At 37.1% G+C, this 25,748-nt stretch overlaps 1 protein-coding gene and 1 long non-coding RNA gene across 3 annotated transcripts in view; one reads left to right on the top strand and one right to left on the bottom strand.

The window, feature by feature from the left end:
* Positions 1-592: 592 nt before the first annotated feature.
* Positions 593-6,564, top strand: LOC308402025 (uncharacterized protein). Of its 2 annotated transcripts, XM_080890548.1 has the most exons (5): positions 593-1,379; positions 1,494-2,857; positions 4,306-4,528; positions 6,149-6,319; positions 6,399-6,564. In XM_080890548.1, the coding sequence occupies exons 2-5, from the start codon at positions 2,735-2,737 to the stop codon at positions 6,416-6,418; spliced, it is 537 nt and encodes a 178-aa protein (XP_080746674.1). In that variant the 5' UTR covers positions 593-1,379; positions 1,494-2,734; the 3' UTR covers positions 6,419-6,564. The 2 variants fall into 2 exon arrangements, 1 of the variants encoding a protein (XP_080746674.1); XR_013972669.1 differs by lacking the exons at positions 593-1,379; positions 1,494-2,857 and adding an exon at positions 5,938-6,075 and having other exon boundaries at positions 4,457-4,528.
* Positions 5,865-25,748, bottom strand: part of LOC308402026 — a 28,869-nt gene continuing 8,985 nt past the window's right edge. The window contains exons 2-3 of the long non-coding RNA XR_013972670.1: positions 6,129-6,309; positions 5,865-5,999 (exon numbers count right to left, since the gene is read on the bottom strand). This is a non-coding gene — a long non-coding RNA (uncharacterized lncRNA). The remainder of the gene's footprint in view (positions 6,000-6,128; positions 6,310-25,748) is intronic.

The raw sequence follows: 25,748 nt of genomic DNA, 5'->3' as shown, positions 1-25,748 counted from the left end.
TTGCAGAGATTTAATCAATTCCTCAGTTGCTGTGACTTCCATGCGATGCCAGGCCAGCTAATTTAAATGTGAAGCATTTAAAATGTCAATTACAAGCTAATTAAATTAATGGCACAATGTGATTTAGCCATTTCACTCCTCTCGCCCTGAGCGATGGATAAATTGTCTCAGCTCAGGAGTGGAAAAGGGCTAAGTGTTTAATACAGCTGCGGCTTTACTTGCATAAACATGTGCACACACACAAAGAGAACCCATGTGACCTATTGGGAAATTGGTTTTAGAGAGGAGAGGAGAGGAGAGGAAAGGAGAGAAGAGGAAAGGAGAGTAGAGTAGAGAAAGAGAAATGCAGATGAAAAATGAAGAGAAAAAAGGGATGAAAAAGGGTGTTGAATTTAACAAGATAAAAAGAATTTTAATTTGATTTGATAACAAATTGAAAAATCAGTTAAATAAAAAGGAAAAAGTGGGAAATAAAAGATCAATAGAAGAGAATGAAAATGAAAAGAGAAAAGCAGAATGGGAAGAAATAAAAATCTTTTTAAGAAGTACCGATCACATAGAGAGAATCAAAAGAGGGCAGCCTTTTGTGAGTACAAGAAAATAATTATTACAATATAATGTTTTAAATTTGCTTAGATCAGAGGAATAGGGAAGGATTTGTCTGTGTTTCAGTTTGGCTTAGCTGTAGGCTTGCGAGTGTGTGTATTTGTTTAGAGGGAGAGGAATTTATTGACACTGGGGGTCTGCCTGTCATAAAAGGAGACAGGAAGCTACAGTTGGGGGATGCTGATGCTTGTACCTTTAATAAAAACTCATAATTGTTATAAACTTAGAAGTAGGTTTGCAGGAGACTCTCCACCTTAAATGTAAATGTAAATGTAAGACAATAAGAGGCCAATGGCCCAGTGGATGCAGAGTGGGGGTCTCAGTGTTTGTAATATGTTAACTCTGTTTTGTATGTTGTCTAAAGGAATTTGGTGTAGCTTGGGTGAGGAGATTACTTTTATGACCGGCAGGAAGTCACGTACACAGAGACACACACACAGTGCTTTGACTGTTACGACGCACCCACACCTACATGCACACTCACTCACGTGCACTCACATAGACACACGGGTATGCGCACACACAGGCACTCACGTGTTCGTGCATATACACACACAGACACAGAGTTTGCAGCACAACATGGGGGTTTTATGATGGGGTCGCTTCTATAAAGCTGACTGTAACAAACAAAGGAGTGGAAGATTTGCAGAGGGACACCGGCCTTGGACATCTCCCCTTCTAGAAGATGCATGCTTAAATGAAGATGAATAAAGGTTTTGTGAAAATGACTACTGAGTCCGGTGCCGTCTCTGAGGAATAAAAAAAGAACCGGGGTGAAACTGATTTCTTAACAGTTTACATGCTGGAAGTATTCACATTATGTTGAAATTGTGGCTGAAAAGGACAAGAACAACATCATGATCATAGTAATTATCATTGTCTTTCAGCTGCAAAGAGAGCTATTTCAGATTTGAAGAAGTACCTGCGAGCTATGAACAACTCCACAACAATGACAATGAGGCCCATTGAGGAGTAGAATGGCAGTAATCTTGAAATGTAAGAAGCACTTTGCTTTCAGACTCCTGGCTTACTTGTGGTTTCTGGAGTTTCCAAAAGTAGAACGCTAATCAGAGGCTTCAGCTATCAGACTCCTGGCCTGAGAAACCAGGTTCTGGCTTAAGCATATAATTGGTGTGTAAAGTAGTAGATACTTTTGACTCTTAATCCTTTTTTTTTTTTGCCAATAATGCATATCATTAACTTTTTCTTCTCTCTCACCCATTATGTTCTGTCGACTGATCGTCCTCCCCAGTCCTGCTAGAAGTTTTCTTTTTCGTTTTCTTTCTTTCTTTCTTTTTTTAACTTTACAGTTTACAGAGGTTTTCTTTTCCTTCTGGACTGTCAAAATAAATAAAAAGAGGAAATTAAGCAATTCCCTATGATCTCAGTACGGTGTTTATCATTTGAATGAACATCCCTGAGATACTGTTGCAATGAATTTTATTACGCTGATTTTGGTCAAGCTAAGATAAGTGACTTTGGTGCTACTGCTAGCACAACAGTTAGCCTTTAGTTCTGTTAAAGTCATTAATGGCAGCATGGTGGTGTTGTAGCCAGCACCATTGTGTCACAGCAGAAAGGTCAATGGCTTAAATCTGCTGGCTGGGGGTCAATCTGTCTGGAGTTTGCATCTTTTCCCCATGTCTGTGTGGGTTATCTCCATGTACTCTGACTTCCTCCCAAAGACAGGCACCTTCAGTTTATTAGCGATTCTAAATTTGCTATGAGTCTGAATGGTTGTCTATCTCTCTGTGTTAGCCCTGCAATAGATTGCTGGCCTGTTCATAGCATACCGCACCTCTCCTCTTGTGACAGATGGGATTGGCTCTAGCCCAACTGTGACCCTGAATGGGATAAGTGAAAGAAAAGAAATGGATGGGATAGAAAGTTAACATAGAGTTTTACAATATTGTTGCTCCTTATGCAGTCCAAGAGATGCTACAGTAGGCCACATTCCATCTGGACAAGGAAATGCAAGGAGTTTTAATTTTTGGTACCACAAAAGTACTCTAACAAGTAACTTTTTATGGTAGTTATCACTGTAATGGTTCAAGTTACTTTTAAAAATAACATCACCCAGCACTGTAGAAGAGGAACTAAGGACTAACGATTTAAAGAAATAGAATAGATGGAAAGGGAGATAGGGGGCAAAAGAAAAAAAAGAGGGGTAAAAGAAAAGAGGAAAAAGAAGAACTGTGAACAGATGCAAAAGAGGAAGAAGAGACACAAAAACAACAGCACTTTCAAGCAGGTGAGAAGGAATGTAGAGAAATGGGAGAGCAAAAGGACAGAGGAGCACAGTGTGAGCTTGTGGTAAATGGAGTATTGATTCAGAGGAGATGAGATTTTCAGAGTAAACACATAACCAAACTCTGTGCTCTGATGTGGGCAGACTACACTCACTGGAGACTTACAGTCAATGTAGAAAACATTACCAACGCCACTCTCATATGGGGCTACTCCACTTCTGCACACACATTTCAATTGTATTGAGGCTCAAAAATATTTTTTAATTTGCTCCTACTCTATAGCTTCAGCTCTCCTGTGTGAGTGCTATGAAGGATGGGCTGAGAGACTAAATTAAACAATATGTTTCAGTATCTAAAGCACTAAAAAATACACAAAAAATGACATTAAAAACAGTCCCTTATCTGGTGATGACCTGCCACCTCACAATTTTGAGGGTAGGGTCACTATTTACAGGTTTTTATAACAATATTCAAAGGCCAATTAAGAGAGAGAGAGAGAGAGAGAGAGAGAGAGAGAGAGAGAGAGAGAGAGAGAGAGAGAGTTCAAATTGGGGATGGACACAAGAGAGAAACCACAATAACAACACTGGTCCGGCCGGGTTGAGTCAAACGATGATTTTAATGCACACACGCGTGGGAGATGGACACTGTATGCAGACAGCCTCAGATCTCAAAATGGTGGAGCATTGCTCAAACTCTTATAGCCTCTGGTGCCTCCACCTTATCATAAAAAGCCTAAACACTCACATGCTTTTCTCTCACACGGCGCCTAAGCTACAACCTTGGCTCCCTGTTTATCTGCTCCTGCTGAGATGGGGCAGAAAACTCCAGTATACTCTCCCTTCTAATCAGACAAACAAGGCGATGACTTTCTGCGAACAGTATTTCTTATAACTCAGCAGTATAATGCATCATAAAACAATATCATTCATTCACAATAAATCAGCAGTCTAATGTAATGCAAATCAGTTTAACAAATGCAACAGTTATCAGCTTCTTCTACTTCAGGAGAATAATGCAAACTAAAACTACATAATAATTCACAATCTTTAATTAGGGGTATAACATGGCATAAAATAATATTATAATCTAACAATTCCCCCTGATGAGGTCATTAGAATAATGACCTCACCAACACCCTTCAAGTCAGTGTGGCCGGGTTCACTTCTTCTCACTCCGGAGGTCCTTTGTCCCCCTGATGGGCGAACCATATGTGAGATGACCTCTGTGTTTGCGCAGTTCAGATGCAAGAAAAACTATTATTCCAACAATAGCAGGTACAGATGACACTCCCCAGTTCTCCCACAGCTTTATTTGGTGCTACCTTATACCCTTCAGACGTACTCAGACTAGAACCTCTGTCCAAGGAGCTTTTAACCTTTATTTTATTGCTGCAGCTACCAGTGTCGTCCAGTTGGGTGATCCTCTGCTCTTCTTTCTTCAACCTCAGGGGTTAGACAACCCTTCAGTCGTGGCACAGATCAGGGGATTATTCTGCCCCGGTTTCAAACAACGATCTGTGCATCCTTGGTTCCTGTGTGTCCTCCAGAAAAGACCAGGATCGCGTCCCCCTTTTGCCCAAGAGCCTCTCGAACCTCGTTGGTCTGGTGTTCCCGGATTTCCGCCAACCCCTTCATGGTCATTGCTGCGTTTATGGGATCCATCCTTTCGAGGTGACTACCCGGAGCCCAAACGCCATCACCCTTGGACCCAGTTAGTGTCTCGGCAGTCACCGTATCTATCTCTGCTGCCAAGGATCCTCGCATATCTGTGACCTCGTCTGGTGTCTGTTCCTTTTCTCTGTGAGAGACAAAAAACCAAAACACCTCTCTTCCTAACCCTAATAATCTAATGTTGTTATCTACTGACCTTCTAGTGATTCAGAATTGGTTTAAAACATTCAAAATGTTTCAGGGACCTATTCTAATCATATCCTATGTGTGTGTAAGCATGTTTGCATTTAGCCCTCTGCACTCAAGGCGTTTCCTACACTTTATCAGTCCGGACAGTCACGCCGAACGAAGCTTCTGACCTTCAAAAGGCCGAGTGCCAACTCATTATAAGCACATTTGCAAGGTGTGTCTGAAAATTATTGAAACCACTCTTTTTAACAAAAGGCAAATAAATTAACGAATCTTCTAAACGCTATCCAGTTCATTTCAATGATTGATGCTTAAACGTGGAAATAATGATTTATGCTTCTCACTGATTCTCTAAAAAAGTCCGGAAACTTCTCGGGCCACTATTAGCTTAAGCTTTACCACACCTAAGGTATTCAAGACACAAATGAAATTATAAAATGTTCAAATAATCCTTGTTTTATGTTAAAACTCAACTTCCCCCTTTTTGGCACACTCCAATGTGTCAAATCAACAGAGTTAGAAAATTAAAAGAAAAGGTTAGGCAGCTACAAGGTTTCCCAGATTATTAAGTTAACCTGCGTGTAATGTTCTGACTCAGGTATTTAATATTTTAATAAATGTCATTTAATCAACTACCACTACTTAAGCTTAGCAAAAGACATAATTGAATAAAAGATCACAAAGAATAATATGATATCAGTGGTGTGTAAGAGAGATGTGATTATTAGAAGTATCCCATTGCACTTTAAGATTCCCCTTTCCTCCACTAGAACTAAGACTCCATGTTCAGACCAAGAAAAACATCCCAGACCACAATGAGATTTTATCTAGGTGTTAATGCTCCCTGCTAACCAGGGTGTTTCAATTGTTTTCCCATTGAATGATTTACATTCACACTTATAGATTTGTCAGAATATGGTACAATTGCTTTTATATGCTCTGTAGTCACATGTTTCCAGAGAATGGATGACATGTTTTCTATAAGCCAATAGATAATTTTTCTGTAGCTTTATTTACACTTTTGTATGCATCTCCGGCTGAGATAGTCCAGTTCAAACATACACACTTTCACAAACCTCTTTGCTTTTCCAAGAACTTCTCTCACAGAAGGCTAGCGATCACGACCACATTCACTTCCTCTTAAAAAGCTCTTCACAATAAAACAGGATACTTGTAAAAATGAATGCAAATGCTGTCATGGTCTGGTTGGGCACCTGCAGGTCTCAGACAGCGGCTCCTCCTCCTTTAGGCGGAGTCCGGTTGCCCCTCCCTGGCTGACCACCTGTGAGCAATCGTGCCAGCGGTATATCAGACCTGCGCTCTCAACCATTCATCGCCTGAGTATCTGCTATCCCCATGTTAGTTCAGTGGAGCATCATAAACCTTGTCCTGACGCCGTGTGATGACTCACCTGTTTTTTCTTGTCCTCAGAGATAGCACCCGGAGTGGAGATCTCGTTCCCCTCGCTCCCGTCCTCCTGGACCTGGTCCGCCTGCTGCTTACACAACGTGGCCTGCCGGCCCACCGCTCACCTGCCTGCCTCCCCACGCCTCGACCGCTTCCGGGCTTTCCGCTCCACCTGTCCCCTCCATCTGAAACCAAGTAAGGCAATTCAATTCAACTGTGGAGGATTGTTGGTTGTCTGCTGGATCCCTCTGATCGTGATCTCCTCTTATTCCAGTGCCCCCGGTCCCTACCTAGTCCTGTTTCTACCTCCCCGCTGCCCCCGCTGTTCAGCCGTCTCCTAGAGGTGTCTAGGTCGCCCTCATTATTCACCGACGAATCCTACGCGCCACTAGTGTGGTGGCGTCGCTTTGTTTTTTACCTTTGTTTACCTGTGGGCGGAAATAAATCATTTGTTCTCTGTCACCTCGCTTCCGGGTTGGTTTCTGCACCTGTGTCCATCCCTGTTCCCTCGTGCCGCTGGGCCGTGACAAATGCTTTTTAAACTTCCTACTTTTTAAACTTTACTACCTTTAAAGAAATTCAATTTTTTAAAATACTTTACTCATTATTATTTTACATTTTAACATTGATGTCAGTGTCTTTAATATGTCAACACATTTTAATAAATGACAGTTTTACCCTGGTTGCAAACAAATAAGTTGAATAATTGAAATAAATAAACTAGTTAGAGAAAAACTGGAAAATGTAAAATAAAAAAAGAAACCACATGTACTCAATAAATGAATAGGCATGGACATAATAACTCAGTTTTTAAAACCTTACAATGTAACTACAGCTCAGCCCATGCAGCAGTATATTAATAACTAACCTCATATTGTGGATGGATTATCTCAGTTGTTCTCCCAACTGAGGTTTGGTCCTTTTACAGCAGCCTGCCATGTGATTGCATTTCTCCCAAACCTTCGGGAACCCTCACGTTAACTTTTAATGAGTGGAAAAAAGTTAGCATTCATCCTCCAGCTTCACTGTTTATATTATGCTAACATCAAGTAGCACATCATTATATACCAGCCAGCCCAACTTCAGTAACTCTGCAAATGTCACTGCTGTTTACTTTCCTGTCTTCATTTATGTCAGAAATGATAGCAGAGCTGTACGTCTTAATTTGTTTCGGAAATCCCTCAGTCAGAACATGGTATATAATATTTAGATGGAAACTAGCGAGCTAACTTAAATTTCATAAATTCGGTTTTCGTGGATGCCTGCATGTTAAACTTAATTGTTACACCTGGTAGAGCAGCAACGCTGATCATTTTATTACAGATGAAAGGATTTAGACAGTTTTTAACTCTCAGTGATGCCGCAGTGATCGTGTGACTTGCAGCGGAGTTTGGGCCCAGGCACAGCTAATGAGGTCAGACTTAACCTCCTAGGACCTGGCGTCCATATATGTGGACATCACATTTTGGGTTATTTAGATCAAAATACTCAATTTTGCTCTACAAGGGCCTGATATCCACGTACGAGGACATTATATTGCTACTGTTCTATTGAAATTTTAAACGAATATCCTCATATGTGGCTCTCATTTTTCTTAGAAACAAAAAATAGGTAAAAAAAATAAATAAATCTGGCAATTCTTTGTTTTTACATTCATCAGGTCCCAATATGCCCAAATATCAAAGAGAAATTAAAAATGCATGTCGTGGAAGTGTTCGGGGATTAGAGAGCCTTTTGTGATGGATAACAAGGGAAGTTTAAAAAAATGGACAACGGTTCCAGACAGTAGATGCCCTTTTTTTGGTTGTCTTCACCAGTGGGAAATGTTCCTACCCATCTCATGGAAATGCTTGCTTCAAGCATGATGCAAAGAATTTTTGAAGTGATCAACAATAACGGTGAAAAAGTTTTCTGTTTTGGTGGGGTTTACGGGTTTTTTGGGTTTTTTTTTGGAGGTTTGGTCCTAAACTTTTGATCAGCTATAAAGCAGCCTGTTTCAATGTAAGCATTGTTTTCAATAAATTGCATGCTCAAAGAAATGTTTTGTCTCACTCACATTTCTTCTTGTTGTATGCTAAGGCTCTACTTGAAACCTTGCTAAGATCCAACCATGCAAAATAGGGTTTTTTTTTGCCAATTTTCAAGGGGTCTTCAACTTTTGATCTGGACTGTCTTTTGTGCATTTAAATATAGTTATTGTCATCTCACAAAATAAAGACTGTGTATTGTTATTTTTCCATGACAACACTTAGCATGTGACATTTGCTCTCAGTATGCGCAAAGGCCTTATCTGATATTATTTAACTAAGCCAAATAGTCCACCATTGCACTTTAGACATCTTACTTAATGATGAAGCTTCTAACGTTTTTATTTTCTAATGACTTTGTTTGTTTGTTTGTTTGTTTGTTTTGAATAACACAACATGTAATTTGCTTGATTGCTTAAACAATGTATGGTTTTTCCTGGCACTCAGTGTTGGGAAGGCAAAACACTGCAGTGATCAATATACAAAAATAATTAAGTGAAACAGTAGCTGTATGATCAAAATGAGGTATGGCCTTTGGCAGATGGATAATTATCAGAAGCTATAATCGCTGGAGAAAGGGAGTTTTTATCAACATTCCTCAATAAATAAATAAATACATTCTAAAAATTTATCAGTAACTGTAAAACCTCGATATAATATGAACTTGCACCCAAACAAGCTAACTTCTGCATTTTTGAAACATACATATATTTTTGAAACAAATGGACATATATACTTAGATTACATACATAATTTAATAAAGTCCATGTAATTGTAACTAAATGATTTTATTAATGAACGTATTTTGTTCATACTAGATGGGCTTAAATCGTGCCAATCTATTGGATTTTTTTCTCTTTTTCTTTCCCCCAAAGAACAGAAAGAAAAAAATATTTTTTTAGGTTTATTTATAAAGATATTTTAAAGAATGAAGGCAGAATTAAGGTACATCTGAGCCAGTTGTTTTCAGGGACATGTAAGTAGTTAAACAATGTCACCTGTGTGCAAACCATGTTAGGCCAGTAATAGCTGAGGTCAGAGGTTTTCAAATTCAATAGGTAATTGAAAAATAATTGGGATTTCAATGACCATTTAAAATACTGTGTTAATTAGTGGACAAAAAACTGCTGACAGAATTATGTTAATAGTCACAAAAATTGCTATCTTTAATTATCTAAAACATTTGCTTTTGCAGATTTTCTTTTTAACCTTCAGTAAAAGATTTTAATTTCAATTTTATAACTATGAAAGATCAGGATATGGAAAGTTTGGGCTATGAGTAGGTGACCAGTTATACAGCACACACTACATTTGATTTTACCATAGTTAAAAGCATGCTAATATATGATGAGAAAGATTAAACATGTATAAAAAGCAGACTTTTTTGTAACGGAAATGAAAAACTGTATTTTTCCACAAAATGGACAGTACAATATTGGATGGCAATACAACAAACCAAATAGGAACAAAAACAGGTTCCAGTGGAACAAATACACTAATGGTTCTTACACTTGACTTAGTACCTCTGGGGTGCCATTGACAAAAGGAGCTATAACATTCCTTTTTTTAAAAGTCTCTTTTGTCTAGATCTCCCACCAAAGTACTCCCAAACCATGACCATACGATGCTAAAAGCAGTTGGCATCTTTTTAATTTATTCTGTTTATATTAATCTGTCCGTGATTCAATTTTTCAGTCTTTCTCTGTCCATTGTGTCTTTTCTTATGCTTTGCTCTAAGTCACAGATATTTTTCTTCTTCTCTTCCAGGTCAGCTTCCAGGACTCTATGCTTAACTATCGACCATACTACCTTTGTTGTAACCCTTAGTATGTCTGTATATGAACACAGATATTTAACTGAAATTGTTAATATTTATAATGAATGTCGTCATGAAATGGAATTCTAAATATTTCTCATCAGTTTATTGTTCCTTTAATTTAACAAAAGTGTTTTCTGTATAAAAATTGTTTTTAGTATTGTTCCTCTCCCTAATGGCTACAAACAATTCTGGTTTTAGGTAATTCTCCTCTTGTTTGTTGATGTGTGTTCATCATTCCTGTCACCATGAACAGGAATTGAAGTCATTAATGAATTCAAACATAAAAATTGAAATCACACGATGAAAGAAAACTAATGCTGACTGCTACCGCACGAAGTTTGAGTAAGGACTATATATTGTCTTCTGCTTCCCAAGAACAGAATATTTGAATGTAGACCTAGGTTCATATCTGCACAGACCAAAATTCAGAACTTAATTTAAATACTGGTACACAACAGCAACAAGTTGCTTGACATATCTAAGTGTATGATCTGGGTTTAAATTATAAAAGAGATTAGTGTTTGTGTCTGAGATGAAACAGAAACAGAAAGATCCGCACGTCAAACACTGAATTTCCATCTCATGTGAGTGCACAGTACATATATGCTTTAAACACACATCAAAAATACACATATACTGTATGCAAACTCATTCTCATCAGATGAACTCATCTACATGAACACATGGAGACAAACATACCTTGTGGCTTTACACTGATGCTCTCACACTAACACATAACATAAAGAAAAATGTGTGTGACAAATAACATATCTTTTCAAGCCAAAGACAAGACAGTAATTACCACCATTTTCAATCATTCTGTTTTCAGTATTCAGCTGCTGCTGTTCCCTTATCACACTGAAACACTGTGATTCCCCAACACCACCAGCAGAAGCAATCGTATACTAAAGCACCAGCCAGTGACACATGCAAACAAAAATGAAGCTTCATCTCTGAAAAATATTAGAGAAATGTCTCCATTCTAAATGAGTTAAGCTGAGGATTTGGCATGTGTTTAATGTGTTTACAGGACTAATTCTGACAAATTGACAGTTAGTATGTTTTATTTTTTTAATGGAAATTACTGCTCCTAATAGTGGGTTTTATGTGTGTATTTAGTTTGTTATATTTATTTATTTATTTTTTACAATTATTTTGTCTAGAGCTCACTTTGTTTTTCTGAGGATGAATTCCCCAACCACTGTTTTCTTATAGCGTTTACTATCAAAACATATCATATATAGTCATTATCCTTTTCTGGGAGTCTGAGTATATTTTTCCAATAAAGAGATAATACATAATACAGTGACAGTAGTCTCGTTCTCAACATAAAGTTTACTGTAAAAAGTTACTTGTTAGAGTACTTTTGTGATAATCCAATATGCAAAAGAACACATCTGGTGCACCTATTCTGTCAAGGAATTAAGATATAATAGTAGTAATACAGGATAAATGCCAAGAATTTATTTTGCATGTATATTAGGTGGTACGTTATTAGGCCATCTCTCCTGTTTTAAAGATGGCCAACACTGTTTAACATTATAGTGCCATCTCTGTCCAAAATCGGATCATATTGATGCACACAAAGGAGTGTCTCTTGTCCTTTAGATGTAACTGTATAGTTGATTCTTGACCTGAGGAGCTGACTCTCTTAAGACCTTGTACCAGTGAAATTGTTCTTTTTTGTCCATTACATACAGATCTGTGCAGTCCTTGCAGTGCTGGATTGCATATACAATAGTGGCTTTCCATTAGGACAAGCAAAGCAAGCAGTTCTTGCCCTGTCAAATCTAAAACTACACATAGATTAAAATGTTAGCTTTCATATTAGAAACAAGAGGACATGAGATAAGAGATACTGTATGTGGTCCTCAGCAAATGCAAACATAGGGTTTATAGTGATGCTATGCGAATATGATGCTTGACATTAAAAAATATAAAGTATTTAAAATGGGCTCAGTCTTAAACATGTGCAGCAGTAACAACAATCCGTTTGACACTGATGGACAATATTTTTTCTGCAGAACAATCATTCCTGTACAGCTTTATGTCTAATGAGATGATTTCATGGTATTTTATTGCTTCTTTTCCTAAAGTAATGGTTTGAAAAATTCCTCCACCACTTGTCATTTTCAATTTATAGCAAATACATTTTGATAATATAGTAGATATATTTAACTATAGAAGTAATAATATTTTACATTTTCTTTCAGTCTGAAAGCTGAAAACCTTTCATCTAATCCAAAAGAAAAGAGCAAGAAATAACAGGAACTTTAGTCATGAAGTTAACAATCTGTCCCATTCTTACATAGGATAAGCGCATAGGTTACTTCAGCAACACCAAGGTGGTTGACTACAGAATTCATTCCCTTTTTAAGAAAAGCACCTTTATAACATCTGACCTACTCAAATCACTCTTAAAGAGATACATATATAATTGTTTAATCTGGCCTTCTTTTTGTTCAGTACAACCCCTATGGCGTCTTTTGACTGTGGACTTTGGCAGTGAGAAGTCTTCCCAGTTTTAGAAACAAAATAGACATATGAACTAAGATTAACTTTTATCAGAATGAAGAGAACAGAAAAGTATAGAGCAGGAAAGGAACAGCTGATTATCCAAAGGATACCATATCACCTGCTGTAATTCACAATACACCTTAAGGGAAAATGCCCTATTGTGCTGAAGCAACCCATGACTTTCTCAAAAAAAAAGGGAAAATAGGATATTCTTTATTATATTTTTTTGGTCTCAACCCAATAGAGAATGAAGACATCAGACAAATGATTTTCACTAAAACCCTTTTCATTGTATTAAAAATTGCCCTCATATTTAGAATGGTTACTTTATACAATTACTTTTGAATCTCTGAAGATGAGGTATCATATCTAAAAATGTCTGAAATTCCAAAACTGTCAATGCAGTACTTTTGTTAACCCCCTTAAATTAAAGCTGAAACAGCACTTCAATAGCATCTTGTTTGATTTCAAATACACCACTGATATACAGAGGCAGAATTACCACAAAAAAAGGTGTAACTGTCCAAATTTGTCAGTGGAACTAACTGTATTATCTCAATAGAGCACTTCAGTCTCAGTTGCCAGGCTTACTTGTTGTTCCTAGAGTGTAGAACGCGAGCCTCCTTATGGCCTTCAGCTATCAGGCTTCTTTCCTGTAGAACCATTTCCCAGTGTGGGTTCAGAGAAACAGACACCCTCTTTTAAAATGAGGCCTAAAATTTTCCCTTTTTTTTTATAAAGCTTATAGTTCAGGCTAGATAAGAAGACTGCTGAGGGACTTCACATGATGCACTGAGCACTTCTTTTTTACCCCTGTCTGTTCATATACCGCTATATGTCAGTATTTTTGTTTTCTGTCTTGCATAGTTTGCATTTTGTCCTTCATCTCTCCATGTTTGCTGTTTTTATCTTCTCTTCTCCTCATTCTCCAACTGGACACAGTAGTTTGAGCCTGATTATGTCAGAGGTCTCTTGCCAAAAGAAAATTCTTCATTTCCATCACTGCCTAGGTTCTTGCTAAGGAGAGTGGTAAGGTGACTGTTGTTGCGAATTGGTAATATATAAATAAAACTGAATTTAACATATCAAATTATACTGTTTTCATGCCAGCTGGCATAGCAGGAGCAGAAAGAAAAAATGTGTACACATGTACAAATAAAGATCACTATGATAATTATTAATAATAATTAATATTAATATTATTAATATTGATTTTATTATAAATTACATTCCATCTCTCTTGCCTTCTCATTAAATTACATCTCCAACAGCAATTTCTTACTGTGAGGGTAACCAATAAAATATTTGATTCAGTGGAAACATATAACAGTGCTCACCCAGGAGAAAGAGAGCAAAACATACAGCCACTTCTCTGCTAATTTCTGACCTTTTGTTTGCCAATACAAAGCCCTTGTAGTTTCATTATTTAAATAAATAGTGATAATGATCAGTAATTGCTGTTTCCTTGTACCCTGGAGCCTAATGCTAATCAGCCAGGCAGCAGCTAATGAGGCTAAGACAGTCCCACCAGTAAACAATGTGTTGATTTAAGAGAACATACACCCCAAACCACAACTGAGTCATCTAAGTTCAGTCCCATTGTTTATTTCTCGTAAGTTGGAAAGTTAAAAAGGTCACCCATGAAACAAACTGGAAGTGATTAAAATTATCTCTAAATACATTGTTATTTATGACTGAGAAACTTTTTCAATACTATATCACGGCACATTTTTCTCTCACAATGTCTCACAATGTCTATTCATTTTATCTCATATTTACTCAATGAAAATACAACTCCAGTGTCCTTTCAGTACTCATTCTTTTAGCACTCATCTCCTGTTCTACACCTCTCATATTTTCCAATGCATTAGTCTAAATAAATAAATCCTTCTTACTACCTTAAAATTGCATTAAATGTGTACTATTCTAGCATAACTGATGGTAACATGCATCCCTATTACACAGTTTTGTGTGCATTAGGATTCAAAATAGTGAGGAAACAATTAGTGCTGCTGTTAGTTTACCTAAAAAACTGTGGATTTTGGACTTGTTTGTTAAACTTTTGGCATAAATGAAAATTAATTCTATAAACATTGCTATCTCACTCATATATCATTACAGCATTTTTGCCACATTGATATCAATTTACTATCATTATGTCAATTTTCAGTTACTGAATTATTGATGCACATGCTTTCTAAATACCACTGATATTTACTTAAAAATAAGTTTGATCTATAAGTTCATATGTCAACTTCAACTGCCAATGTTTAAATTATTTCCACTAAATATCTAACAGCCTGTGAAGGTCTGGCTCCTGTGATCATTTTCTATTTGTGTGTATGCTTTCAGGTACACAAGTCTGTATATTTACATGCATGCACTATAAAGTGTGTGTGTGTGTGTGTGTGTGTGTGTGTGTTGCTGTGATTTATTTCCTGTTTAATCACGTTTGGCAGAGCAGACTGAGCTTAAGCTCAGCGACAAAGTGTATTTATGGTGTGTGTGTGTGCACGCCTGTCTCAGAGAGAGTATTTATAGGTCTGGTCCAATCTGTGTTCTATCCAGCTGCAGTAAAGAGATAGTTGTTTTAAACCACCTATAGCATCTCTCTCTTTCTCAAACATGTGGACACACACACACACACACACACACACACACACACACACACACACACACACCTGTGTATACAAAGAAAAATGTTCAGATGTTCTGATAGAATTTCAATAGAAACAGATTCCTGAAAAGCAATGTAATGTAACAACTGCCACTGATAGTAATAAAAAATGTTTTTAAAAAAAATCAACCAAGGTATAAAGAATGCACATCTGAATGCAGAAGACCACACTGGATTCTCTCTAGGAAAAGGAAAACTGAGGCTACAATTTGCAAGGGTTCACCGATATATATGTTTATATATATGTATATATTAGGGGTGCAACGATACTCGTATCGATATTGAACCGTTCGATACAGTGCTTTCGGTTTGGTACGCATATGTATCAAACAATACAAAATTTTTAATTTACTTTAACAACTTTTCTTCTGACGATGCTGTCTGTGTTGAGAGCTCAGTGGATCTGCGTTCGACTACTCCGCCTAGGCTGCACTGTCGAGCGCAGATCCACTAAGGGCAGCGCAAGCTAGCAAGACAGAAGCTAAGCTCGTTGCAACATGGCAAATTGAACCTCCCCCACCCTCATTCAGATCTGGCCTTTGGAACTATTTTGGTCTTCATGTGAAGTATGACCCTGAAGGTAAGCGCGTCATGGACAAAAGTAAAACAGTATGTCGGATGTGCCACGCAATGCTCAATTACATGGGTGGGAACTACTGCGTTAGCGCAGTTTGCTCGTTAACGTGTTGACGCCGTCCAGCCCCACGCATATTTTGGAAAGAGCCATTTCTCTGTAATAAACTCTCCTTTCCAAAGATGAGTGATTTCTCGATCAGATAGACTTATTTTTTTATTACTTTGTTGTTTCAGCAACATTAAATATAAAAACTGTACTTTTGAGTTAAAATATATATTTATTATTTTAATAAATGACAAATTAAAAAAGCATAAACTTTTTTTGTATCGAAAAAATATTGAACCGTGTCACCAAAGTATCGAACCGAACCGTGAATTTTGTGTATCGTTGCACCCCTAATATATATATATATATATATTAGGGGTGCAACGATATTCGTATCGATATTGAACCGTTCGATACAGTGCTTTCGGTTCGGTACGCATATGTATCGAACAATACAACATTTGTAATTTATTTTATCAACTTTCCTTCTGACGATGCTGTCTGTGTTGAGCGCTCAGTGAATCTGCGTTCGACTACTCCGCCTAGGCTGCACTGTCGAGCGCAGATCCACTGAGCGCTCAACACAGACAGCATAGTCAGAAGGAAGAGCGCAGGGCAAGCTAGCAAGACAGAAGCTAAGCTCTCCTTGCAACATGGCAAATTGAACCTCCCCCACCCTCATTCAGATCTGGCGTTTGGAATTATTTTGGTTTTCATGTGACGTATGACCCTGAAGGTAAGCGAGTCATGGACTAAAGTAAAACAGTATGTTGGATGTGCCATGCAATGCTCAATTACATGGGTGGGAGCTAGTGTGTTAGCGCAGTTAGCTCGTTAACGTGTTGGCCGTCTAGCCCCATGCACGGGGCGATCGGCGGTAACTCGTTAACGGAGATTTGCCGCGTTGTGGTGTTAAGGTCATTTCAACAAGATTAACCTGAAAGCACTAGTGGGAACACAACGAATATGACTGCACATTTACGCCGACATCATCCTAGTGCAAAGACAAAAACAACAAGCATGCTACTAACTTTAGCCGAGTCATTTAGACAGCTGTTAGCACATGATTCTCCTTATGCTGCTGAGAATATAGCCCAGAAGAAGCGGATAGTATAGCTTTTATTTTGGAAAGAGACATTTCTCTGTAATAAACTCTCTTTTCCAAAGATGAGTGATTCCTCAATCAGATACAGGGCTTGCAATATCGCTAGCCCGACGTCCTGGGGCTAGCGATTTTTCCAGTCGGGCTACCAAAATCTATCTCTTCCCTGCCCGTCGGGCTATTGTAGGAAGGAAAAATATATGTCAATGCTTTTGCATTCTTTCAGAAATGTAGCTGGGTAATTATGTCATTGGTATCGGTGAGCCACTGTCAATATGTGACATATTGAAATCGCGTTTGAATTTGCGCTTGTTTTTTTTGCTTTCACTTTGCAATCGTGCGAACTGTGTATAGAGAGCGACAGCACTGATCTGTGAGTGATGATAATTTGTGCACCAATTCCTCTGACATCGTCTTATCAATCGTTAGCTTACTATGCAAACATGACAAGTGAAATCTCCCGCAGCAAGCTTAAACATGTGAGAGGTTGATCGCGCAGAGAATCGCTGAGCTTATGTGAGTGCGTGTGTAAAAGTAGCAGGATTTATATTTTAGTTCTGCTGAGCCAAATAAGACAGGTCAGGGTGAAGAAGTGACAGCCAAAGAAAAGCTTACCACAAAACGGAGAAGTTATGACAAATCAGACTATAAGGCAAAAAGAAAGTGCAGCTTTATGGTTTCATGGACAAAATAATTTCTGTGGCTGCAATATGATGAGCTATATAACCAGGGCTGCACATAAGTGGTCCGCAGGTGCGCATTCGCTGTCAAAATAAAAAACACGCACAAGGGTTAGGGTTAAATTTAAAAACTGTACTTTTGAGTTAAAATATATATTTATAATTTTAATAAATGACAAATTAAAAAGGCATGAACATTTTTTTGTATCGAAAAAATATCGAACCGTGACACCAAAGTATCGAACCGAACTGTGAATTTTGTGTATCGTTGCACCCCTAATATATATATATATATATTCTCTTCTGCCTCTCTTTCTGTCTCACTCACTCCATCACACTAACTGAGCGTTACCCACCATGATCCTTCAATTACAATCACTAATCAAAAGAATTCATAATAAAACCAAACCTGCGCATGAGTATTTCCAGCCTTCATTTACGATTAGCAGACTTCATTAAGCTACAAGGTGTTGTCAGCGCTTTGCTCCTCGTTAGCAGCAGATGCATTTCCCTAGTTAGCTGGCAACACATCTGAGTGCACGAGTGTGTATGTGTGTGTGTGTCCATGTGTTCATTAATTTATACATGCTTCTTTGTGTGTAGTTAGCTGGCTAATTCAGCATGAAGCCTGCAAGGCCTTGGGAATCTGCATACTGTCATTGTAAGAGTCCAGATTATAAAAGCTAAAGAGAATGTGAAGCAAGGTGGGGATAAATAGAGAAGAGGTAGACAAGAAAGACTGAAGTAAAAAGAGGAGACAAATGAGGAGGAGTGTGAGGGAAAGAGGAAGGAAAGAAGCAGATGAAAAGGGAACATGATAAAGAAGGTTAGTGTCATAGCAAAAGGGTGAAAAGGAAATGAGGAGAGAAGAGGGAGGCAAAGGATGACAACAAAGGATAACAAAAGAGATCAAAAGGGTGAAGATGAAGAAAGAAGGGAACAAAGAAAAATAGAAGGGAAGAATAGAAAAAGACAAACTAGGGAGAAGATGAGGATGAGGCAAGGGTGCAGACACATTTATACAGGTTGGGAGATGTGAAAAGAACAAAAGATAGAGCTAAAAGGGACATAAGGAAGGAGATAAACAGAGACAAGATAATGAGAGGAGTTAGGAGATTTGCTCTCTTGGTCCTCTATGTCTTCCCTTTGTTGCTCTTCCTGTACAGGTCAAAGACTTAAAATTCTTTAAAATATCTTGAATTTATAGTGAACCATGTGATACTAGTTTCCCTGTTCTTGATTCTCTCTTCATGAGTAGCAGGACAGAAAACTCCTTCTAAACTTTATTCCACCCTTTCTTTGTCTTTACTTCTCTCAAGGTAGGCTCCTTTTCTTTTCTAACATTCTCAATTTTCTCATCTTGTTTGTTTGGCAGCTCTTTTCTGTCTTTTTTCATATCTCATCTTTCCTGCATGAGTTCCTTTGTAAGTATCACTATCATTGCTTCCATGCTTTCTTTTGTGGCCCTTCTGTTTTTCCTCTTTTCATGTTGCTTCATTTCCTTTCTGGGAGGAGCAGAAAGCAGGAGGTATTCAAGGAATCCATTATTTCTCTGTTTTATAGTAAGCCTTTCCCCCTTCTGCTTCTGCTTTGGTTTGATCTTTGCTTCTCCTCAAGATACTTGGAGACAGGCAGGACTTTTTGTGTCTGTCTCTATTCCCATGTGAGGGTGATTTTTTAGGGTTGTCAGTGCTTGTAAAAATCAATTATGTAGGATCTTTTGACTAAAAAGGAAGAATTTCAAATATATTATGTTGAAATGTAAAAAAAAACAAAAACAAAAAAAACTTAAATAAAATGGTAATAAGTTGCTTATTGGTGTATTCCTTTAATAGTGCCAAGTTTTTGGCATACCAAATAATATTTCATTTTTAATAACCTCAAAATAAAAAGCTTATTTCATATTATAATGTCAGCGTTAGAACTGGGCCATGTTACCTTGAAATTAAATAGATATTTCGGGGCCGATATTTTCGGGGATAGCGGGGCGACCGTGGCTCAGGGGGTTGGAAAGCGCATCTGTAACCGGAAGGTCACTGGTTCGATCCCCGGGCTCTCTGTCCTGGTCGTTGTGTCCTTGGGCAAGACACTCTACCCTCCTGCCTACTGGTGATGGCCAGAGGGGCCGATGGCGTGATATGGCAGCCTCGCTTCTGTCAGTGGCTACAACTGTAGCTTGCCTCCACCAGTGTGTGAATGAATAGTGGCATTGTAATGCGCTTTGGGTGCCTTGAAAAGCGCTATATAAATCCAATCCATTATTATTATTTCTTTTTTAACACTGTCCATCAGTAACAAATGTAAAATTTTACAAAATGTAAAAATAAAAAAATAAGGTTTATTTAAACACACATCCAGTATCTGCTTCTTACCCCTTATTATTAATTAAATTTCAGTCATAAACGTTTATGTACTTTTATACTATTAACGAATCACAAGAGGGCAATGTAAGCAGTGCTAGCATAAGTAGCTTTATTTTCTTGCATTGATTTCTGGGCAGCACTGCTCCAACTGTGAAGTTATGTCTCTGTTTTACATATAATAGAGCATGCATGCAACCATATTTTCATCTTCTAAGCTGTGTCACCAGATATGATCTGTCTAGCTTTGATTCGAGCATTAGCATTGAGTGCAGCCACAGCTAGTGACAGATAACTGAGAAATCTAGTATTTAACTAACTAACTAACTATCTAACCCTGCACAAAAAACAGTTTGCAAATAAAATCACAAGTCAGATTAATGACACGTGCACACTAGCCAATTTTGTTTTTACTGCAGCTTACATGTTATTGAATCAGACTACACAAGCTTGTGTTTTGCATACAATATCCCCATTTCTCTAAAAAAAGAGAAACTTTTACCTCAAGGTTAAGTAGAGAAAGCAATGCTAGAGCCTAAACTACTGGTTTCCTAAATATTGTGTTCCCAGCTACTTTGGTAACCTTAAAAATGTTTGGAGAAGTTAGGATATCAAAGTTCATGTGAAAGAAGACAGAGAAAAAAGCAGTGACAAAATCCAGCAAGCATGGAAGCCCTTTTAGCATGAATGATAAAAATAAGACAAGACAATATCAGTTCAGATAAGGTCAGCAATATGCTTAAATAAAAAGGGTTAAAGACTTTAGCTTTAACCTAATAATAATTTATTAGTAGTAGTATTAGTCATAGTAGTAGTAATAGTAGTCATAGTATTCAACTTGGATCGTCTGAGATTCAGTTTTAAAGTAGTACAAATAAAATTAGGTATGAAAATATTATTCAAACGCTGATTTGTGTGTCGAACATTTGTACACACTGTTGGTCTTCTTTTTAAATTCCAGGCTTCCTAAAATTTTACAGTAAATTTCAGTCATGAATCTTTACGTAACATCTATAACAGTGTTCATGATAGCTCCTTAATATACCCAACAAGCTGCTTGGCAGCAGCTCGCGTATGCAGAATGTCTTTTTCTTTAAGCAGCAACACCACAAATTTCATCCCAGTAAATCAGACATGTAAACAAAACCGTTTTTTTTTCATAACTGATTTTCGGAGGCAAAACAAAAGAGCCAACAAAACTCTTTAAGCAGCAGGATTTTGTCTTCCCTGAGGGGGGTACTTTGAACAGAGCTCAGATGAATTGGGCGAGCTTATGTTCTCATTAAAATAATTGGTAGAACAGCCAACTCGCTCGCACGCTGCTCTAAAGAGTGATTTATCTAAAGGCTGTCAACTCAACTGAAGAGGAGAAGAGGAAGTCTGCAGGGATGCACTGGCAAGTGAGTGTGTATGTGCATTAGTAGGAATGTGTATATGCATCCATACAGCGCATTTTGTGCGGGTGTGTATGTTTGTAGTTTCTATTTTCTTTAAATTATTGGTTTATCTTTTAAATAATTCTTCAGTATTCTTTACAATATGCAGTATGTATACAGTTTATTCTTTGTGTGCATGTATGAGAATGCAGAGTGCATCTTATACATGAATGTTCCCAGTGTTTGAACCAAGCATCCACCAGCTGTTTGACATTACAGATTTGTTATTACTTCTTTTCTTCTCTTTCCTTCCTAATTTCTCATTTCTCACAAATTGTATTCATTCTCTGCGATCCCCACCTGGCTTATCAGCTACTGAAACACATTTCTTCACATTTATCATCAGATCCTTCATTTCTTTGTCTTACAGAGTATGTCAGCATTATTGCCATTGATCAGATCTCGAGAAATCAGAATGAGACCTGCTGCATTTACAGAGGGAATTGTGAGATGCAGCACCACCTGGCAAACCTCAAATGTACTATATAATCAAATGTAATAATTTCAAGCTTGTGTCCTAGTGTAAGTTTTTAACATAAAAACAATAAAAAAAGAAAAAAAGAATAAAATATTCTACACCCAAGTCCAAGTTCTACTAAAATTCTTTAGTGAAATTATTTGTCAGCAATCTGAAAAAAATATTTTAACTAAAATATGTATTTAACGTACTGAAAAAAGTAATTCTGGGGCAAACAACAGAAAGTAGACAAAAGCACAAAAAACCCAGAAACAAATTAAGAAATAAAAAGATATTTGAAGTAAAAGTATTTGTGACAAGAAAGCGCTAACAACGCTAAAGGCATTTTGGACAGCTGTTTGTATTAAACGAGACTTTCATGAAGGCAAATGACTTTTATCTGCGTGTATTTAGATTCCATAATTTTATTTCTAAAACTGCTATTTTCAGAATTTTTTACCATCTATTATGTCAATATTACACATCAGTAATGATTAATTACTGATGTGTAATTTACCTCATCTTGTCCTTCCATTTCGACAGCCTTATGTATCATTTACTTTTTTGGTTTATATCAAACTATTTTACATTTCACTTCTTACCCTTAAATTACAGTATTCCGTTAATCTCTCCTTCATTCCATCAATTGTTGCTCCACCTAACTACATTTCCACATTTCTACTTATCTTGTTTGATTAATGCAATACAGAAAAATAATTTTCTGCAGTATGTCAAATGTGTGAACACATTAGCAAATATCCTGTGTTTGTAAACATATGTGAGGTTAACATTACACTTCACAGATAAAGAAGTGAGATTAATTGTCAGTTGTTAAAATGTTAGAATGTTAATTGTTATAATGTATCTGTTACAATCCGATTGTTCAGTCTGACGTCACTAGCTGTGTCTGGACCTAAACTCCGCTGCAGGTCCATATATCAAACGATAACTATGGCATTACTGAGAGTTGAAAAACTGTCTAAAGTCTTTCATCTTTAATAAAATGATCAGCGTTCTGCTCTACCAGGTGTAACAATTGAGTTTAACATCCAGGCATCCATGAAAACGGAATTTATGACATTTAACAGAGTTAGAAGTTAGCAGGAAGTTAGCTAGCTAGCTTCTATCTAAATACAATATAGCATGTCCTGACTGCGGGGTTTTGGAAACAAATTAAAACGTACAGCTCTGTTATCACTTCCAACATAAATGAAGACAGGAAACTAAACAGCAGTGACGTTTGTAGGGTTACTGAAGTTTGGCTAGCTGGTATATAATGATGTGCTACGTGACCGCTAGCGACACAGCTATGTTAGCATAATATAAACAAGGTAACTTTTTTTCCACTCGATAAAAGTTAACTTGAGTGTTCTCGGTGGTCAGGAACAAATGTAATCGCATGGCAGGATGCTGTAAAACATAGGTGTCAAACTCTGGCCCACAGGCCAAATTTGGCCTGCAGCCTACTTACATTTGGCCCGCGAAGCCATACAAGATTACTATCAGAGCTGGCCTACTGGTATTATACAGCTAATATATATATTGTTTAGTATTAAGCTTTGCTTGTTCCATATTCAGTTTTTCAGCAAGACGTGTTTGAGTCCATAAGAAAAGATTCATTCTTATATCTGGAGGAATAAATATATTTCAATAAATATTAACGTTAGCCCGCGACTTTGTTCCAGTTTTGAATTTTTGCCCACTGTGTATTTGAGTTTGACACCCCTGCTGTAAAAGGACCAAACTTCAGCCAGGAGAACAACTGAGATAATCCATCCACAATACGAGGTTAGTCATTCATATACTGCTGCATGGGATGGGCTGTAGCTACATCCTAAGGTTTTAAAAACTGAGCTTAAATAAATGATTAGCGGTAATAAAAGCCGAGGGAGGTCAACAGTGATCACTGACTGTTTTAGGAGCTTTTTGAGATCAAATAGAAGAAAATACACAACATTAAACATGTTAACAACACAAAAGCCATATTAAACACAGACTACTTTAGGCCCGGAAGTAGGATTCGTCGCGTCATCACTGAACAACCGGATAACCCAATAATCCCTTCCACAAGAGAAGAATCTAGAACCAATCACAATCAACATATTGTCTACTGACAACAACAAAGTAAATATTTATACATGTACAGCCTCAAAGTCAGTAAAGACTTAAGTGGAACAAATAGCATTTTTGAAATGTATATGACTGTCAGAATAAATAAAACAGAAAATGTTTGAGGTTTAACTACGAAAAGGATGAGGTTTTACGGCAAACAGCAAATTAGTCGAAAAAAATTTGAATGTTTGGATAAAATGCCATTCAGCTTTTATGAGGCTCAGTGATTTCATTTTTATTTTTTCTTTAAAGATGCAACACCAATGATCTGTTTGTTTATATAATTTGTTTCCTCTTGAAAACTTTTGTAATAATGTCTGCTTTATTAAAAACACATTCAATATCATAATGAGAATTTTCCTTTTTTTTTGTTACTACAGAAAGCACTGAAATACAAATGCACACAAAGGAAAACAAAAGTAGAAGTTTAATCTTCTTTCACTACTTCAGAATGCTTTTGTATAATTTTTGTATTTTTGTTTTCGTTTAGTCACTGTTGACTCAACAGTGTTGAGTCAGAAACTCTGTACTGACAATCTGTAAGACTGTTTAAGCCTGGGAAAGTCTTTTAACAGATTTTTCTGAGATAGAACTGAGTTGCTTCAACTTAAGATGAAAGCATTTGCTAGCTTTTTAGCAAACAAGATTTCATTACATTTTCAGTTGTTTAAATGAAAGAGTGCATATACCACTGCTTGGTAAGCAAGAACCTAGTAATGTTCATAGCATTTTCTTTTCTTTTAATAATTTACGTTCTTCTTCATAGTGATTAAATTATTTTTAACTTTTTTTTTTTTTTACTGTAATCTATTCACAGTGTTGGGTAGTAACGGAAAGCATGTACCGGCATTACGTATTTAAAATACAAAATATGAGTAACTGTATTCTGTGACAGTTACCATTTAAAAAGGTGATATTCAGAATACAGTTACTTTGTTGAAATAAATGGATTACACACCCGTCCTTTCCTGTTCCACATATTAGGCTATGACCTCTCCTTTACTGGTAATTCCACATCAGTGGCAACCCAAACAAAACATGCATGAAGAGGCTCTAATGCATATGTCTCAATCTCGCGGCCCATGTCACCTCTACTTGCGGCCCGCATAATGTGAAGAAATATCTTTTAAAAAAATTTTTTTTTAATTATTTAATATGAAGGCAATAGGCAGAGTGTTATAGGCATAGCCCTAAAGAATGTAGACTCATGGGCAGTGTAGTCTGTGCTGCAGGAAGAATGGACTGCCATACCCATTATGGTATGGCAGTCTACTTGGTATTGGTAATATGAGTAGCCTTCAGTAATAGTAATAAATCACACAGCAATAGAAAATTTATGTAGTTGTAAAAAGCATGATAATATATTAAGTAATCCAAAGTATTCCGTTACGTTACTGGATACGTTACAAAATACATTTAGGGGCATGTATTGTGTAATCTGTAGTGGAATACATTTTAAAAGTAACCTTCCCAACACTGCCTATTCATGAAAAATTAAATGATGGATATCTATAGATGTTTCATAAAGAATTATAGTCACTAGCCATATTAATACCTCAGTGAAGCTATCCTTTGGGACACTGGTTCATCTTAAAAGAAAATGCTCTATTAGTTTTCTTTCATTACTCTATTGACACCATTAGAACAAAGGCAGCCGAACTCCCTCAAAGTGCCCATTTGACATGCCATTAATCCAGGTCCAGTTATTACCTTCACTTGTATCTCTACATAAATATGATTTATCTCTATCTCTAGCAATCTATATATATGCTATAGGCAGCAACTTGCAGCAGTTGCACAATTTCCACTAGCACC

The sequence above is a fragment of the Rhamphochromis sp. 'chilingali' genome (genome assembly GCF_963969265.1).
Source record: "Rhamphochromis sp. 'chilingali' genome assembly, chromosome: 9".
Classification (NCBI taxonomy): domain Eukaryota; kingdom Metazoa; phylum Chordata; class Actinopteri; order Cichliformes; family Cichlidae; genus Rhamphochromis; species Rhamphochromis sp. 'chilingali'.
Note: the sequence above shows the minus strand (reverse complement) of the source record. Positions and strands in the feature narration are given on the sequence as shown.

Bases quoted from the DNA above. Each gene is read 5' to 3' on its own strand.
- LOC308402025 (XM_080890548.1), top strand. From the start codon at position 2,735: ATGGAAAGGGAGATAGGGGGCAAAAGAAAAAAAAGAGGGGTAAAAGAA. The intron at 2,858-4,305 runs GTGAGAAGGAAT...CTTCAACCTCAG, and splicing joins ACAACAGCACTTTCAAGCAG to GGGTTAGACAACCCTTCAGT. The intron at 6,320-6,398 runs GTAAGGCAATTC...CTCTTATTCCAG, and splicing joins TCCCCTCCATCTGAAACCAA to TGCCCCCGGTCCCTACCTAG.